General features: G+C 37.1%; 1 protein-coding gene across 24 annotated transcripts in view; it reads left to right on the top strand.

The window, feature by feature from the left end:
* Positions 1–20,447, top strand: part of EIF4G3 (eukaryotic translation initiation factor 4 gamma 3) — a 362,883-nt gene that overhangs the window by 285,734 nt on the left and 56,702 nt on the right. For 23 of the 24 annotated variants that reach the window (XM_049706459.1, XM_033433181.2, XM_033433186.2 and 20 more), the window contains 2 exons: positions 2,380–2,550; positions 8,065–8,262. In XM_049706459.1, coding sequence (XP_049562416.1) covers positions 2,380–2,550; positions 8,065–8,262 — 369 coding nt within the window. Of the gene's footprint in view, positions 1–2,379; positions 2,551–8,064; positions 8,304–20,447 lie in introns of all 24 variants that reach the window. The other variant, XM_033433190.2, reaches the window with a different exon arrangement.

Below are 20,447 nucleotides of genomic sequence, written 5' to 3' on the forward strand. Positions count from 1 at the left end.
ACCTAGTTTTTAAGGTCCTTTTACATGCCTTATTGTATCCTGTGATCCTTGTAATAACCTGTAGGTAAGATAAGCATTTAATATGTGAGAAAGTTTAAGTTCAACAAAGTTGAGACTTGCTTACAGTAACTTTGCTCATAAGTAGCAGAATTGTATTCAAGAGTCCACAATTCTTTTGTCTTCTAATCTGCCTCTTTTCTCCACTTCACCAGACAGTGAATCATTCTCAGAGTGTAAACATTCTCAGAGCATAAACATAAGAATGTTAGAGATTAATTAATCAAGGATGTTAAGCATTTATAAGAATAGTAATCTGTTGAGGACTCAGTATACTTAGGTAAATATTTGTGAACAGTATCTATCTTAGTTTTATCCAGAGATACAGATAAAGTTAAATTTGTCTTGGAAGGTTGCACATGGATTATAATTTCAATTTTTTAATCCTAGACTAACATTTATATTATCTTTTCAAAACTTTTTTTCCTTTGAAACACTGTTGTTATCTATTTAGTAATATTTCTCACATCTCTGTGCTGCTCGTTTGAAATTCACTCATATTACTCATATTACCTGTCTTGGGGCAGGTAAAGAGTTGTAGCGTAGATCATATTTACTTTTTAGAAATCTCAAACATTCATTGGTGTTTGCAGTATTTTTTTGGAAGTGGACGTTTTCTAACTTTATTCAAACATGATTAAAATTATATCCACAGATTATACTATGGCTCTTACATGATTTTGACATAATTACCTTTTATTACACCCACCAATCTTTGTTCTTGACAGATTTTTATGTGCAGATGCATTGATTAAGTTAAATGTCTTGTGATCTTTGAATTTTATCCAAACATTGAAAAAGATGGTAACCCACATGAATTAACACTAGAATATATCCTGAGTTATAAGAACCAGACAATACATGGTTTACAACCTTTTCTTAACAGAATTCTTTTGCCTGAGCTGCCATATCAAGGTTTCAGTACTGTCTGGTTTAGCAGCTGTTCCCTGTTGGTACTTTTCTAGTATGGTGATCCTCTTTACTTCTCTCTCAGTTACGCCATGCGTGGTACCTCTGGGTTTATTTGACCTCAGCTTTTTCAGGTTTATGAAATAGTCTTAAGATCATATCATCAGTACCAAGTCTTTAGCTGGATGTATTTGACAAGATTGCTGTGTATTGTCCAGAAATTCTAAGTTTTGATCCTGATACATCCTTGATATTGCTGTTTCTAATTAGGGCAGATGGTAAAGGGTAAGAGAATAATTAATTCTGAGGTAAGTCATGTGTAAAGGCTTTGAAGCTTATCAAAGGCCTCAGACCATGTCTCTTAGAATGTGTCTTTATATATAAAGCATGACCTTTAAATTTCTACTTAAAGGGTAGTGTTGGGACATTAAGTGAGATATGATTCTGGTCTATATGTCTTGTGTGAAGTTTTTTTTTTTTTTCTTTCCTCTTGAAACCTAATTGCAATATTTACTCATCGTTTAGAGAATGACATGTTAGAAAAAGTAAAGGCTGTCAATATGCTACAGATCTGGGAGGAGCAGAACTTATTATCAACCCAAATATTTAATCATGAAAAAGTATTTCCAAGCATTTAGAGTAGCAACAATTATGAATATTTTAATACACAGAATACAACTTTTAACTTACCATTGCTCTTACAGTAACAATTTTTAATTTGATGACCATTGTGACATGCTAGCATATATTGGTTTTAACAGAATGAGTATAGTGGGACTCTAGAAGGAACAAAGAGCTGACAAAGAAAGGAAGACATTTTTTTCAGAGAGCAATTTAGTTGGATTTCATTGATAATAGAAGGAAGACTTGTGTTAGTATTTCTGACCCAGCAAACTTTGAGGGATCCATTTAGATCTACAGTCAGGCTGGGTGTCTATGCTATAGATAGTTTTCATGGTAAGGGTGTATTTGCATTTCACATGAAGTTTAGAGGCCCAGTTTTTGAAGCAGATTTGTAACTGTGATGATTTCTGCCTGTGAATTTTTGTAATTGTTCAAGTGACCAGTCTCAAGTCACATAACTAGTTAAAAAAAAAAAAGAAGATGCTTCAGTTAAGGGTAATCTTTTTTGTTAGGAATAACAGCTTTATCAAACATAATTTTCCAGCACTTTAGTTATCTCATTTAGGATTTCATGGTCAAAAATTGTAGTGGTGTAATTGTAAATTACAGTGATGGCGTTCTAAGACATCCCCCTCCAAAAAAAAGATCACATCTAAATTGGATGCCTAGTACCCATCTTTGCATCCAGAAGTGTTTGGTGTGTTCATCAGTCCTGACTTGAGCAGCACAGCAGAGACAGTAAATTGTAAGTACTCTGTGTCGATATTATAAAAAATATTCTTGTTCTAGTTGTTGAATGTTGGACCACGGAGATCTCAACCTGGACAGCGAAGAGAACCCAGAAAGATCATCACAGTCTCTGTAAAAGAAGACGTGCACCTGAAAAAGGCGGAGAATGCCTGGAAGCCCAGCCAAAAACGAGACAGCCAAGCTGAGGATCCTGAAAACATTAAAACCCAGGTGAGAACAGAAGCACACTCTAACACTGTTTTGGAATTATAATGGTATTGTTTTAATTTGTCTTTTTGCCCTGTTATTATATGTAGGGATTTTAGTTCAAGATTTTTTCTGATTTTTTTCATATTACAAGCATTATTCTAAAAGTTGTCATAGATGCCAGCCACCTGCTGTTTTCTCTTGAAATTGCATTCTGTGTGCTTTTCAAAACAGACACTATATTCAGAGGGCTCGTATATCATAGAATTCTGTCGTTCAGGTTTAGATCAATGTTTGCTTTTCTTAAAAATGTGTTTTTAGATTCTCAGTCATTACCCTGTGCTAGTCTAGTTAGTACATTACTTTATGTTTCATTTCTAATAAGTTAGAATTTAGAAACCCATCTTCTTCGTAGTCTTTTGTAATAAAATTGAAGTCTTTGCATCTTTCTGTACATATCCTGCCCTCAGAACTCCTTAGGGTAAATCGAATGAATTCCTTTAATCCACACAAAATTATTTTTGTGTGTCAAATTATACAAAGTCTCTATTCATCTTTTGCTTGTACGCACAATGCCAGTTCCTATCCCTGGGTTACCTCTATTATATTCTTTGGATGTTTTTGATACTAATTTGATACTAATTAAGATGCTAATATAATGTATCTCATAGGGCATTGTGAAGATTAAATGAAGCAGTATAAAGCACTTGGCAGGTTCCTGGAGCCCAGTTACGTACTTAGTATGATAATGTTCCTGGGAAACAGATGTGCCTTACAAATCCCGATTTTGATTGAGCACACACAGAGCCCCATACATAGTAGATACTCAATAAATACTTGTTAAACAGTATGCTAACCAGCAAAGTTGTTCATACAAAGTCAGGACCAAGATGAACTGATCCAACACAAAGCCATGTTGTCCAACCTTAATTGGCTGCTTGCCTTTGTTCATCTTTCTAGTAATTGCCCCAGACATTTGTCCCTACGTACATCCTTCTCCAGATTCACTAAAATCAAGTACCTAATCTTTCCTCCATTTCTTCTCAATGTATCTCAACTTTTTTTTTTTTTTTAAAGCATCTCCTACATCCCTCCCTCCAGTCCCTCTGAGAATTACTTAATGAATAGGGACCTAGAAGGTTTGCAAAGATAGTTAAAATTCCTGCTAAATCTTTATCATTGAAGATGAAAATATCTTGTTTTAGTATTTAAGGCACTTGTATTAGTGCCGTATTTCATTAGATTCTTACAACACCTATGAAGGAAGGAATAGATATTGTCTCTTTTTTCTTCTTCCTAGAAGACACTGAAGCTTTAAGAGATTGTCACTCACAGTGTTGTAGTTACTGAATAGTCTGTTTGTTGTGACTTGTAATCTGCCTCTTTACTCTGTAACAGAATTCTCCCCATGATTTTTTTTAAATTTTTTATTGAAGTATAGTTGATTTACAATGTTGTGTTGGTTTCTAGTATATAGCAGAATGACTCAGATATATGTGTGTGTGTGTGTGTGTATATCATACATATATTCTTTTTCATATTCTTTTCCATTATGGTTTATTATAGGATATTGAATATAGTTACCTGTGCTATACAGTAGGACCTTGTGGTTTATCTATTTTATATGTAGTAGTGTGTATCTGCTAATTCCAAACTCTAATTTATCCCTCCCCCACCCCCTTTCCTGTTCTATATATAATACTGTGTATATGTTAATCCCAATCTCCCAATTTATCCCTCCCTCCCCTTCCCCCCTGATAACCATAAATTTGTTTTCTACATCTGTGACTCTGTTTTATAAATAAGTTCATTTGTACCCTTTTTTTTTTAGATTCCACATATAAGCCATATCATAGGATATTTGCAACACAGTATATATTTTTTTTAAATAAAGTTATTTATTTATTTATTTTTGGCTGTGATGGGTCTTCACTGCTGTGTGAGAGCTTTCTCTGGTTGCAGCATACGGTGGCTGCTCTTCATTGCGGTGCACAGGCTTCTCACTGCGGTGGCTTCTCTTGTTGCAGAGCATGGGCTCTAGGCTGCAGGCTTCAGTAGTTGTGGCACGTGGGCTCAGTAGTTGTGGCGCACAGGCGTAGTTGCTTCGTGGCATGTGGGATCTTCCCGGACCAGGGATCGACCCCATGTGCCCTGCATTGGCAGGTGGATTCTTAGGCACTTTGTCACCAAGGAAGTCCCGCAACAGAGTATTATGAACTGTAGTCACTTGCTGTACGTTACTTCAATAAACGACCTTTTTATTATCCTGTTTTTATAAGCTTAAATTATCTTCTGATATATTTGAAGATCTGAAGGCTGGGTTTTGTTTTTATTTTATTTTGTTTTTATGTAAAGCACAGATTAAAGTTTTAGACCTAAATGATACTGTCTCAGTTGATACAGGCAATTTAGAGAAGTGCAATGACTCCCCCGTCTCTAATAAACTTGAAAAAATTTTTTTTCTTTATAAAAGTGATACTGACTCATTGCTTAAAAAGTTGATAGTATAATTTTTTTTAATGTATTTACTATCTTCTGCCTAGAGAAAACTGTTGACATAGGGGTACATATTCTAAAAATCCTTGTATTCAGATATAAATTATATAGGGATCAAACAAAACATTTTACAGGCCTTTTCAGGTTATTATATCATGATTTCATAGATTTTTACAACTTCATATTTTTACTGAGGTGTCATTTACATTTAGTAAAATTTACTTTTTTGTGTATAGTTTTATAATTGTTGACACACACACACAGTCATATAACTACCACCACAATCAAGATACAGAACATTTCCATCAGCCCCCTGAAATTTTCATGTACTGCTTTGTATTCATCCTCTCCCGCCCATGCCCACCTCTGGCAGTCAGCCATGTGTTTGTCCCTATAATGTTGCCTTTTCCAGAATGTCATTTAAATGGAATCATTCTGGTGGCACAGTGGTTGAGAGTCCGCCTGCCGATGCAGGGGACACGGGTTCGTGCCCCGGTCCGGGAAGATCCCACATGCCGCGGAGCGGCTGGACCCGTGAGCCCTGGCCGCTGAGCTGCGTGTCCAGAGCCTGTTCTCCACAACGGGAGAGGCCACAACAGTGAGAGGCCCACGTACCGCAAAAAAAAAAAAAAAAGTTTAAATGGAATCATTCTGAATAAAGCTTCTTTTACTCAGCATATACATTTGATATTCACTCATAATATTACGTGTATTATTAGGTTATTCTTTTTTATTACTGGATCCATTCACAGGGTAAACAGTTTCCAGGTTTTAGCAGTGATGAATAAAATTGCTGTGAACATTCACATATGGGATTTGTGTGAACATATGTTTTTGTTTCTTTGGGGTAGATTCCTAGCTATGGGATCAGTGAGTTGTATGCTAAACATAGGTTTAGATTTATTAGAAAATACCAAACACTTTTCCAGGACGTTACTGGCAAGGCATGAGAGTTTCAGTAATTCAGTCTTCACCAGCACTTACTTTTTTCTGCTCTGTAAATTTTAACCATTCTAATGGATGTGTGATAATATCTCATTGTAGTTTTAATTTGCATTTCTCAAATGACAAATATGTTGAATAAGCACATCTTTTCATGTGCTTCTTTGCCATTTGTGTATCTTCTTTGGTAAAATTTTGTTTATATCTTTTGGCCTGTTTCATTGGTTGGTGCTGTCTTATCATTGAGTTTTGAGAATTTTTTTTTTTTACTCTGGATATAAAGCCTTTATCAAATGTGTATTTTGCAAAAATTTTCTCCCAGTCTGTGGTTTGTCTTTTCATTCTCTTAATAGTGTCTTTTGCCAAGTAGAAGTTTTTAACTTCGATGATGCTCAATTTATCAGTGTTTTCATTCATACATTGTGCTTTTGCTGTCTTACCTAAAAAATCTTTGCATACAAGAATAGAAAGCTTTGTCCTGTGTTCTGTTCTAGAAGTTTTTAGTTTTGGGTTTCATATTTTGGTCTGTGATCCAGTTTTAGTTAATTTTTGTGTTATATGCAAGGTGTGAATCAAGATTCTTTTTTTTTTGGCTTATGGATATTCAGTTGTTCCAGCACCATTTGTTGAAAAGACTGTCCTTTCTCCGTTGAATTTCCTTTGTACCTTTGTTGAAAATCAATTCATCACATATGTATGAATCTGTTTCTAGGCTTTTCATTCTGTTCCAGTGATCTGTTGTGTCTGTCCTCTGGCCAGTATCACACTGTCTATGCATAGTAGCTTCATGTATATAGTAAATGTTGAAATTAGGTTGTAGGAGTCTTCCACATTTTGTTATTTTTCAAAATTGTTAAGCTACTCTAGTTTTTTGTTTTTCCATTTAAATTGTAGAATCAGCTTCTTGATTTCTACTCCCCTGCCCCCCCCCCCCCCAAAAAAAACCCTACTGGGATTTTTATTTCGGTTGTGTTAAATCTGTAGGTCTCTTCGGAGAAAACTGGCAACTTAACAATAATGAGTCTTATAATACATGAACATGATATAGATCTCTGTTTATTTTGGTTCTCCTTGATTTTTTTCATCAGTGACTTGTACGTTTCATCGCACAACTCCTATGAATATTTTGATAATTCTTATCTAAGTATTTCGTGGTTTTGGTTCTGTTATAGATTGTACTTTTAAAAAATGTAATTTCTAGTTGTTTGTTGCTAATACATAAAAATAAAATTGAGTTTTATGTATTGACTTGTGTTCTACAAACCTACTAGACTCACTTATTAATTCTAGTGTCTCTTTTTATAGATGCCTTATGATTTTCTGTGGAGACAATCATATCATTTGTGAATAGGGAGTTTTATCTCTTCCTTTACGATCTGTATGGGCTGTAGTTCTTTTTCTTTGCATTATTCCACTGAATAGGACCTCCAGTAAGATTTTGAATAGGAATGGTGGGAACAGACATTTTTGCCTTGTTCCCAATCTTAGGGGGAAAGCATTCATTCTTTCACCATTAAGTAGGGTTGTCCATAGCCTTTTTCTAGTTAAGGAAGTTCACTTCTATTTCTGATTTGATGAGGGTTTCTATAACATTTTAAAAGACTCCTGCCTACTATTTTATACCATGATTTGTATTATACCATAATGTAGACAAATTCCTATTTTAAGACATTTAAGTTATTTGCTGTAAAGGGTTATTGATGGAAGTTATGATGGCTAAAACCTTTTTTTAACCTATCCTTAAATATGAATAAATTTCTGAAAGTATAATTGCTGGTTTAAAAGGCACTTCACAGTTTTAAGAGTTTCAGTACACATTGCCAAATTGCCCTTGGAAATGTACCAAATTATAGTCCCACCAGTGAAGTGGAAAACATACCTAGTTCCTTGAATTCTCATCTGTAGTGAAAAAGAGGTGGTGTAAATTTTTACTACATGTTAAAATAGATGGATTTAATTATTTCTATGACTAGTTCACAATCTTTGTTAATAATTTAGGAAATCACACTTATAAATTATAAACAAAATATTAATCCTTATAGAAAGCATCATATTGTCACAGTTAATATAATATTCTTTTCTTTTTTGTGGTCCTTCTAGGAACTTTTTAGAAAAGTTCGAAGTATCTTAAATAAATTGACACCACAGATGTTCAATCAACTGATGAAGCAAGTGTCAGGACTTACTGTTGACACAGAGGAGCGGCTGAAAGGAGTCATTGACCTGGTCTTTGAGAAGGCTATTGACGAACCCAGTTTCTCTGTGGCTTACGCAAACATGTGTCGATGTCTAGTAACGGTAAGAAGAGAGGAAGGAGTAAAACCAGAAATCTCCAAGAGGTATATTCTCCCCTCACTACACATTCTTCCCAGAGTGTTAATGGGGCAGAGTAAAGGGGAGAATATATTTTTAGTACTTTATATAATATCCTCATTGTATAAAAATAATCTTGCTTTTTAAAAATATCTACTCACGTCTGGAGGGAATATGGAGATGAGACTGAAATAGGCATGATATGGTCCCATGCAATGTGAGGAAGATCAAGTAAGGTTTAAATTTCTACTGTGAAATTTTTGTCATGGGCAACCAGTTTTTCCTGGGGTGTCATCTTATAGAAATAAAGCAAATGCTTACATTTACATTTAGATTCAAAATTGAAAAACATGTTGATTCTAAGTCTAGCCTTGGTAAAAGTGATAGGGTAGTTGTGGTCATAAAGGTTTCAAACTGATGATACTATCTTAGAAACTATTAGATTTCTTTCTCTTTACATTGTCCACAGCCTGTCAAATCTAGGGCAAGAAAGAATGGGAGACCAAAGAGCTTCTGGTTAGTGTTCACTGTCCTCTATTCTGCAGTCATAAAACTGCCATGTACCATCTGTGTTTTCTCTGCCTGTTACTGTTACCAAGGTACTTGTATCAGAAATGTGTGTCCTTTAACATTTGAGTTTTTTCTTAAGTATCACAACTTATTATCATTGTGCCTCACTATGAAAATTCAAAATTCCATCATTTTATACCGGTATTTTTGAGTACCTGTGTCAAAGGTAGGTAAGTCTGTTGGGACTTGGAAAAGGTACATTTTCTGTCTTTAAGGTACTAAAAATCCATATTGGAAAAAACAACATTAGCCTGAAAAAAATCACTTATAAGGTATTTTGTGATATTACAGTGTGTTGATGTCTGAATGGGTGGTTTAGCCTGAAAAATCAAGTTGAAGGAAAAAGAAATCACTATATTCGTGGGAGAATGACAAACTTTTCTGAAGCAAGTAGAGTTTGAGTTCAGCCTGGACGGAAGGGGGTGGGGGGTGGGTACAAGTATAGAGAAGGAAGAACGTATTCCATGCAGGCTCAAGTCTAAGGCAACAAGCATGGCATAATGATTCCAACCACTGACTTTGGAGTATCATAGTTCTAGGCTTAAAATTTTTAAGTTTAAAATTTAAATTTGAATTCCAACTCTGCCATCTGCTGACTTTATAACCTCAGAATAGTTACATAACTTCTTTAAGCCTCATTTTTTAATCCATAAAATAAGATTAATTCATACAATTTAAGGTTATTATATTGATAAAATTAATTAAAATAAATGAGATTGCATATGTGAACGTCCTAGCTCAGTATTTGGCGTGTCGTAAGCCCTAAATGATTGAAAACTAAATTGGTGGTGGAAAAGATTGTGAAGATCTTAAAGTGCTAGATATAGAATGAGGATGATTATAATAGCAGAAACCATCTGTTTAGCGCCTACTAGGTTGCACTGTGGGTAGGTGGTTTATATTTGTCATTTTAACAGTTTTTATAACCTTGAAAGGTCAGTGTTATTAGCCCCACTTTATTGAATAAGAAACTGAGGCTTAAAAAAGGGTAAATAACTTGCCCAAGGTCACATACCTAGTAAGTGGCAGTGCTAGAGCTCAAATCTAGGATTATTTAACTCCATCACTTGCCATATTGCCTTCTAACATACACAGTTATCTGAAAGCAAACTGATTCTTCAGCTCATACCTCTCATTTTCATTGTGACAGCCATGACATCATGTAGTCAGAAATTAGAACTAGGACTAGATCCCAGATCTTCTGGTTCATACTTTTGCGCTCTTCACCAATTTTTGAATTTAATGCTACAAGCAATGAAGGGTTGTTAATTTTTTTTAAAAGGAGAATACTCTTGCTGAAAATAACCCTTGAAAAGGCCTGGGCATAATACAAGTTATTTTGGAATGGGAAGAATTCACAGATAAGCCAACCATTTATGGGACTTCTGTTATGATATACCCTCTTATAATTAGATTTTTTAAACTGTTGGATTTTTTTAGATTACAAAACAACCACCTATTGGAATAAGTCAAACAAAATAGGGATAAACACAGAGAAAGGTAATACTCCTCACTTGTAGCCCCAGCCAGTTAAGCTTCCTTTCTTTCCAAGGCAATCAACGTGAACGATTTGGTTGTACCCTTCCACAATTTTCTTTATATTCATAAAATCATATAAAAATGTATACATATGTATAAAGAGGATATTTAAAATTTTCTCTTTAATTGAATTATATCATGGTTTTGCATTTTGCTTTTTTTTCCACTTAGTATGTTTTGGGCATCCCGCTAGGTCATTACAGATAGATTTTACTCATACCTTTTTAGTAGTTGCATATTTCGCATTACACACACACACACACACACACACACACACACACACACACACACACAAAATTTTTCCATTCATTTTCCTCTCTTCTGCCCCTGCCCCCCGCCCCCACCCCATGTTGTTTCTAGTTTTTTGTTTTGGAGGTTTTTTTTGTAACCGGAAGCAGCACTGCAATAAACAGCTAAGTATATTTATTCTTACATGCTGGAACTTTTACTTCTTTAGCATAAGTTCCCCCAAAGTTATATCATATACCAAAGGATATATATGTTTTTAAACTTTTTTTATTGCAGTATAACAGAAATACATGCAGTTTGGGAAAAGAAAAATTGCTCATTTGTAGTTTTTGTTAAATTAATGATGTAAGTACTCTCTAATGGTTAATTTTAAGCTGCCAACAGTTTGACACTTGACTCACAAATTCCAGTTTAACAGTTGGCCCTCATGAACTAGGGTGAACCAGCTTTAGCACACCACTACAACATGTACACAGAAAAATGTACAAATCATTAGTTTATAGCTCATTGTATATCAGCAAAGTGAACACACCTACCACCCTGGTCAGTAAGTGTAATTATACCTTTCTTTCTTCCTTAAAGGTGACCACTGTCCTAACTTCTAACACCATAGCTAACTTACGTTTGAGATTTATTTTATTTTATTTAAGGGTGATTTATTTTACTTAAGGGTGCTGGTGGGAATAGTCATAGATTTCTAATACAAACCAAATACAAAAATCAAACAACCATAAGAATAATGAAAAGCTAAATATGAAAAGCTAATCTTTTAGGAGAAAAATAAGGAGATTATCTTTATGAACTTTGAGTGGGGAAAAATTTCTTCAGCAAGAATCAAAATGAATAATCTATAAAGGAGAAAAATAGCAAGTTTGTTAAAATTTATAACCCTTGGTGCAGCAAATGATGCTGTAAATAAAAAAGATAAAGCTACAGCCTGCGAGAATCTATTTGGAATACATATAGCTACCAAAATATTAGAATCCAGAATTGAGGAGGGAAAAAAAGCAAATCAGTAAGAAAAAAAAGCAGCCCAATTAAAAAATGGACAATTCATAGAAATGAAAATCCATTGGCTCATAAACTTAAGAAAAGATACCCAGTGTTATTCATTATTAGGGAAATGACAAGATAAAATACGGTTCTATGCAAGTCACATCCATGAGAGTGAGAAAAAAGAAACCATTTTGAAGTGTCGAGAAAGAGAATATAATCACTTTGGAGAGTAATTGGACAACAACAGTGAAGATGTTCATATACTATACCCCAGTAATTTCACTTCTTGGTGTATACCCCAGAGAAATTCCCAGTTGTGCACTAGGAATCATATATTAGAATGTTTATTTATGTTTTGATTTTAATAGTGAACAATAGGAAACAACTGTAAAAAGCCTAAAGAAGACAATAAGAATATACCACAATTTATTTGGTCAGTGGATTTGAATAGTAATACATACACACAGTAGTTAAAATTAATGATGTAGGAATTCCCTGGCGGTCCAGTGGTTAGGACTTGGCACTTTCACTGCTGTGGCCCAGGTTCAGTTCCTGCTTAGGGAACTAAGATCCTGCAAGCCACATGGAGCAGCCAAAAAAAGAAAAATGAAAAGTAATGATGTAGGGGCTTCCCTGGTTAAGAATCCGCCTGCCAACGCAGGGGACACGAGTTTGATCCCTGGTTCGGGAAGATCCCACATGCCGCAGAGCAACTAAGCCCATGTGCCACAACTACTGAACCTGCACTCTAGAGCCCTCGAGCCACAACTACTGAAGCCCACACTCCTAGAGCCCAGGCTCCACAACAAGAGAAGCCACCTCAATGAGAAGTCCACGCACCGCAATGAAGAGTAGCCCCTGCTCGCCGCAACTAGAGAAAGCCTGCGCAGCCACGAGGACCCAATGCAGCCGAAAATAAATAAATTTTAAAAAAATTAATGATGTAATGCTAAGTGTATCAGCATAGAGCAACCTGAAAAACGTTATTACCGAATTAATAGTATGACACCATCTAATAAAGTTTTTAATATGCAAAATAAAATTATTATTTATTAAATATATATAATACAATTATACAAATTGGAAATAAACACCAAATTCAAGGTAAGAGAAAGAAGGAAGTAGGATTAAGATAAACTGTTGTGGCTTCTGGTATTGGCTGGTTAGGTGATTCAGAGCACCTTTCCATGGATAACAATTAGAAAATCTGGTCACAATATTTTTAAAACTCTTCAATGTATCAGAGAGCTAAAAGACAGTAAAGAATTTCTAAGATCCTAGAAAAGGTAGAAATCAGAAGAAAAGTGAGACATTTAGTAAAACTTACCCCTAGAAGAGGCAATTAAAAGTCTTGAACAGGGGCTTCCCTGGTGGCGCAGTGGTTGAGCGTCCGCCTGTCGATGCAGGGGACGCGGGTTCGTGCCCCGGTCCAGGAGGATCCCACATGCCGCGGAGCGGCTGGGCCCGTGAGCCATGGCCGCTGAGCCTGCATGTCTGGAGCCTGTGCTCCGCGACAGGAGAGGCCACAACAGTGAGAGGCCCGCGTACCGCCAAAGAAAAAAAAAAAAGCCTTGAACAACTTCTTTTTCATAGACTTTCATTGGGTTACGGGCACAAAAGTTGGATGAAGGCCCACCAAAAGGAGAAGCAGAAGAGGCTCTAGTAAATCTTCCTATACTTTTGGTTGGGATCCCAAAGGACTGAATGTTTGGAACAAGGGTGAATCAGAAATTCACCCACTCTCAGGACTTCCCTGGTGGTGCAGTGGTTAAGAATCTGCCTGCAAATGCAGGGCACACGAGTTCGATCCCTGGTCTAGGAGGATCCCACATGCCACGGAGCAACTAAACCTGTGCACCACAACTACTGAGCCTGCGCTCTAGAGCCTGTGCGCCACAACTAATGAGCCCATGAACCACAACTACTGAAGCCCGTGTGCCTAGAGCCTATGGTCCACAACAAGAGAAGCCACCACAATCAGAAGCCCACGCACTGCAATGTAGAGTAGCTCCTGCTCGCCGCAACTAGGGAAAGCCCTCACGCAGCAACAAAGACCCAACGTGGCCAAAAAATATAAAAAAAGAAAGAACGAAAGAAAGAAATTCACCCACTCTCACAGGAACTGTAGTTCAACATCAAATCATCTCAATCCTTGAATTTGGATTATGGTGATTTCAATGTTAGTGCCCCCTAGGTACCTGCAATAAGCAATCAAAAATTCTTTTTAGAGACTATCATACTAGTCTTCAAATTATTTATATGAACAGGTTTTCAAATAAACTGTCCAGCACCCAATTAAAAATAATTAGACACACAAGGAAAAAAGACAGTATGAATGAGAACCAACAACAAGCAAATGCCCTACATTGGGACCCAGATACTGGCTTTATCAGGCACAGACGATAAATGAATATGCTTATGTTCAAGGTGATAAAGATAGATTGAAAATTTCAATAGAGAATGAGAAAGTATAAAAAGGACCAAATAGAAAGTCCAAAACTGAATATTATAATAAAATTAAGAACTCAATGGATAGATTTAACATCATATGAGACACAGATGAAGAAAAGAATTAAGAACTAGAAGATAAGTCTATAGAATGCAGATTGAAGCACAGAGACCCCCAAGAAAGGAAAATTACAGGGAGGGTAAAAGATGGTAAAATCCAATGATTTCCTACAAACCCCAAGCATGATTTTTTTTTTTAAGGGTGAAAATAAAGGAAAGCTTTTACAACTAGTCATAGTAAAGCTAATTACAAGAAGAAAAAGATAGTAAAGAGAACAATAATTTGCAAGTTTCTTAGGACACAAAAGTCACCATATACAAATGAAAAGATTGGTAAATCAGACTACATTAAAATTAGCATTTTTCATCAAAAGATGTCACACTATTAAGTGAAAATGCAAGCCACATGTTAGGAGAAGATAATTGCAACACAAAAATCCAATTAAGGACTTATATCAAAGTTTTTCTTAAAAAAACTAATAGAAATCAATAAGAAAATAACTCAGTTTTTTAAATAGACAAGAGACTTACACAAACACTTCACCAAAGAGGTTATCCAAATGACCAATAAATGTGAGAAAATTAATCAACTACATAAAAAACCATGTAGTAACACCAGATTGCTAAATTTACCAGATGTTTGCAAATATGTGAAGCAACCAGAACTCTCAAACACTGCCAGTGGGAACATAAATTGTAACAGCCACTTTGGAAAAGAGGTGAGCATTATCTACAAAAGCTGAAGTTATTTTTCCTGCTATAACCAGCATTTCCATTCTTAAGTATCAATATATACCCAGCTGATAAAACATACATTTCTTATGTGCCAAGAAACATATACAAAAATGTGTCATTATTCATAACGGATCAAAACTTGAAACTGCCCATCAAGAGCAAAATGGATAAATTGTTGCATGATCATACTAGGACAGTCAACCCAAACTATAACTATGTACACATGGATCTAATAAGAAAAAGCTTTAACAGAAGAAGCCAGACCCAAAAGAATATATACTATGTGATTTGTTAATTTAAAGTTCAAAAATGAAACAGTGGTTTCATGGTGTTTGGGGATGCATATCTAGATGGTAAAACAAAGGAAAGCAAGAAAGTGTTTATTATAAAAGTATAGGGTAATGGGATTAACTGTGGAGGATGGAAGGTGGTAGTGCTTTGAAAGGAGAATTTAAGTGAGGCTCTGGGAGGCTTTCAGTGTTCAATAAGCTAAACCTTAGAGAAAAAAAAAAAGAACAAGCAATAGAGTGAAAAATAAAAAAGTACTCTGGGCCCTTGAACTTTAATGTTTAGTTTCTTAAAAATAAAAGATCTAAAGTAAATATGGCAGGACTTCCATGGGGGCGCAGTGGTTAAGACTCCGCACTCCCAATGCAGGGGGCCTGGGTTTGATCCCTGGTCAGGGAACTAGATCCCACATCCATGCCTCAACTAAGGAGCCATAGGTAAGGAGCCTGCCTGCCCCAGCTAAGACCCATTGCAACCAAATAAATAAATATTTATAAATAAATAAATTAAATAAATATGACAAAATACTAAGTTTTAGCAAAGTTTAGTGATGAATACATGAATGTGTGCTCTTTTATTTTAAGGGAAGAAATGGAGTTAAACTGATTATTTTCAGATGGCATGTCTATGGGCCAGTGGTGTCCAAAGTTGAAATGGTAGTATATGTTTCACTAATGCCAGCTTAAACAGATTTTTTTCCTTTAAGTTTCTGTTTCCTGTGCTGATGTTTCCTGTGAAATCAAACAAGAAGGATCTACTCTCTGCAAAGTTTTCCAAACCTTCTTGACCACAGACAGTTTGGTTTGTTTTTTTGTTTTGTTTTGTTTTTTTGCGGTACGCGGGCCTCTCACTGCTGTGGCCTCTCCCGTTGCGGAGCACAGGCTCCGGGCGCGCAGGCTCAGCGGCCATGGCTCACGGGCCCAGCTGCTCCACGGCATGTGGGATCTTCCCGGACCGGGGCACGAACCCGTGTTCCCTGCATCAGCAGGCAGACTCTCAACCACTGTGCCACCAGGGAAGCCCCTGTGGTTTTTTTTTAAAACATAATTATTAGTTTGATAAACAGTACCTCCCAATAGAATGAGAGAAATTGAAGACAGTGAACACCCGGGGGAGGTGTTCTTTTTCTATCCATTATATTCATTAAGTTATTTAAGTAAATTCTTTGTCATTATCAATATATTTTACTAAAACACACCCACAGGTCAAATTGCAAGGTCTTTGGCCTGATTCATAGTTGTAAGAAATGTATAGACCTATGTCACTTTCATGGATTATCCCTGTTGGTCATTTGAAGTAATGGAATCTAGTTACAGTTGCCCACATAATCATAATTATGGTCCTAAGTAGTAGTAGGGAGAGTAAGGAGTAGTGGGAATCATAGCAATATTTTTTTGAGATGTGTGCTAAAATTGTTACATCTAACTCATTTAATCCTCACAACCATTTTATTATCCCTATTTTATGAAAGTTAGAAAATTGCCTAAGTAGGAATTTTATACACATAGAGGTTTCGAATGTTAAATGATAGAACCCTAGCTCAAACAATGGCCTATATCAGTGGTTTTCAACTCTCAAGGGTGGTTTTGTTCTGACCTTGGGCAATGTACGGAGACATTTTTGGTTATGGCTACTGGCATATTAGTGGGTAAAGGCCCAGGATGCTATTAAACATCCTACAGTGCACAAGACAGCCCCCCTACAACAAAGAATTGTCCAACCCAAAATGTTAATAGTGTCGAGATTGAGAAACCTGGTCTAGATGGTTGAGATTTTAAGATTTAAGAGAATACTTGTTTTCATTGTTCAGAGCTGGGTTGTTTTGTTTTGTTTTGTTTTGTTTCGGCTGCTCTGCGCAGCCTGTGGGACTTAATACCCTGACCAGGGACTGAACGCCCACCGTCGGCAGTGAAAGTGCGGAGTCCTAACCACTGGACCGCCAGGGAAGTCCCTCAGAGTAGTTTTTAAACCTTTTTTCTGCCTCTTTCTCGTTCACCTGTATCACACACCTCCATTTAAAACCTCCTTTGTTACTTTGCAGTGATTATCTAGGGGAGGGCTTGAGAATACAATTATATTGTGTGTCAGTTTTCCATGACATATTAAAGGGTAGGCTTTTAGGAAAGGAATTCTTTAGATTTACAGAGGAAATTGATATAATAGTTTTGGCTTTACCCAGTTACTCTGCATATGCCATATTTATTATGTACACAGACACACTTATTTAGACATATACGCAGCTGCCTGCCTCTACCATGCTCTGCTGAGTGCAACCTCTGGCACATAAGGCTTAAGGGCATCATAAGAGATCGTAACCTGTGCCTCTGGAGTATGCTGCTGCTTCTCCTAGTTCAACTAGGAATGACTGAAGAGACCTGCAAGACCTCCTTCACAAACTGCAGGGCATTTAACTAGAACTCAGTACTCCTCTTAGGAGGAGGAGGACATCTGAATCCAGCGGCCAGTGAAGAAGAGTAGACAAGAGAAATTGCTCTCCTGTATCTAAATCTGTGCTTAAATAAAATTTTAAGTTGGGTTATTAGTCACTTTAATTGAGATGCTTTTGTTTTAATCAAAATTTAAAGAAAACCCCCATCTCAGAACTCCATTAGAACGTAAGTTCCTAAGGGCAGGGACTTTTTCTGGGTTTTTCCACTGCTAAATTCGTAGTGCCTAGAATGGGTCCTGGCACATAATAGACCCTCAGACGTATGTCTTGAGTGAGTGGGTAGATGCATGAATGAAAGAGTAACTAACAACTTTTTATTGTATAACTTAAGACCGTACTTTTGTTACTTTTTATCTCTGCTGTGGCAGGCATGCATACCTCAGCTATAGAGAGTGGCACTAAAGGGTATATTTTTTAGCATTCTGTGTGTGTCCTGTTATACCACATCCAGGACTTTTAACGTTGCCACTTTTTAAGTGCTTTAAAGCAAGATGTGAAAGGAAGGATAGGACTGATTATAGGAAGAGATAATAAGAGAACAAGGGAGACAAAATTAAATCTCTTCAGAAATGAAGCCTGGAATTACAGACATGAAAAGTTGGCCTTAGGCAACAGCAAGTGGCTGGAGTCAACTGGAGGAGGAAGGATGTGCAACTTGCCTGAGGAGAGATGAAAAATGTTTGTTTTTTTAATTTATTTTTTAAATTTTTTTTTTAACTTTGGCTGCATTGGGTCTTCATTGCTGCGTGCAGGCTTTCTCTAGTTGCGGCGAGCAGGGGCTACTCTTCCTTGCAGTGTGCGGGCTTCTCATTGCGGTGGCTCCTCTTGTTGCGGAGCACGGGCTCTAGGCACGCAGGCTTCAGTAGTTGTGGCAGGCGGGCTCAGTATTTGTGGCCCGTGGGCTCTAGAGCGCAGGCTCAGTAGTTGTGGCGCACGGGCTTAGTTGGTCCGTGGCATGTGGGATCTTCCCAGACCAGGGCTCAAACCCGTGTCCCCTGCATCAGCAGGCAGTTTCTTTGAAGAAAAGATTGTTTTGAAGAAAAAGATTGATGAGAATTGACTTACCGTTTCATAACTTGACCACTCCCTTTTCAATCTTGTGGGTATGCCTAAGCACTGTATACCTCTTCACATGTATCTAATAGAGCTGCATTTTGATAGATGTGTTCATAATACATACAGATTATGTTAAGTTCATTTTTAGGTGGGAATTTACTAAGGTCAGTATATAACCACTGATAAATGATAGTATGTCACCATAGACCTATGAGTTATAGTCAGACAGTTGATTTATTGCTGTTCACTTTGCATTTTAGAGTTAGTTTGGGGGTCCCACTTGTTTATATTATAGTAGTCATTCCAAATACTTTACCTCAGACCAGAACATGCTTCAAGCAAAATAACTACTGGGCCATGAGTTACCACTAGCATCTTTATGTTCTGGGACAGCATTCAAAATCCTGAGCATGCTGAGCAAGGCCAGTACTTGTCCTTCTATTTTCTAGTTTCCTATTTGACTACTATAATTAACACACAGCTGATAGTCCTTGGTGATTCTTAGGGAGTTTCATCCTTTTAAGGATAAGGAGTATCTACCCTCAACACTAACAAATATATTAGCAGTACAAATCCTATTGCTTGAAGAAAATGACTACCTGATGCTGACAGCATTCATATCCAGGATTGCTGGCTGACCGGTATGTGGACAGGTCTCATCACAATATGAGACGGACACTGTTAGTTTACAGTGTAATGTAATGTCACATGGTTAGTTTACTGTTGTGTGAAAATGAAAAGGTAGGTGCTCTCCAGCGAATCTAGCTTACCAAGCAGTCTTACTATAAAATATTCCCCCTTGACTCCCTCACTTCCTGAGAAATCATCTCCCAAACAACCCATTTGAAACACTTATGTATCTTAGTTTTGATCACGGACTACTGTTAGATGAAAATTATACTTGTTGGGATTTCCCTGGTGGCGCAGTGTTTAAGAATCTGCCTGCCAATGCAGGGGACACAGGTTCGATCCCTGGTCCGGGAAGATCCCACATGCCGCGGAGCAGCCAAGCCCATGAGCCACAACTACTGAGCCCGCGTGCCACAACTCCTGAAGCCCTGCTCTGCAACAAGAGAAGCCACCACAATGTGAAGCCTGCACACCACAACAAAGAGTAGCCCCCGCTCACCACAACTAGAGAAAGCCTGCACGCAGCAACGAAGACTCAAGGCAGCCAAAAAATAAATTTAAAAAAAAGTTTTAAAAAAAAGAACAAGAAAACTACAGTTGTTTAGAGAGATCTTTTTCTCACTTTTGCATGTCGCCTTTCATTTTTGCTATTATCCGCAATCACATCTTCAAGCATCTACCTTGTCTCCTGTTACAGACTGGATGTTTGTCTCCCTCTAAATTCATATGTTGAAGCCCTAACCCTCAGTGTGATGGTGTTAGGAGGCAGGGCCTTTGGGAGGTAATTAGCTTTAGATGAGGTCATAAGGCTGGGGCCCCGTGATGGAATTAGTGCCTTTATAAGAAGACAAAGAGGCACTAGAACCTCATTTTGGACACATGAGGATAGAGGAGAAGGCAGATGTCTGTAAACCAGGAAGAGGGTCCTTCTTCCCCAAGAACCAAATCTGCTGGCACCTTGATCTTGGACTTCCAGCCTCCAGAACTGTGAGAAGTAAATGTCTGTTGTTTAAGCCACCAGTCTATGGTATTGCGTTGGTCAAAATTTTTCACTTGGTTTTTTTCCCTTAAGATGTTACAGAAAAACCGGAACAAACTTTTTGGCCGACCCAATATGTTGTTATAGCAGCCCTACCAGACTAGACACCCA

The sequence above is a fragment of the Orcinus orca genome, chromosome 1 (assembly GCF_937001465.1).
Source record: "Orcinus orca chromosome 1, mOrcOrc1.1, whole genome shotgun sequence".
Lineage (NCBI taxonomy): Eukaryota > Metazoa > Chordata > Mammalia > Artiodactyla > Delphinidae > Orcinus > Orcinus orca.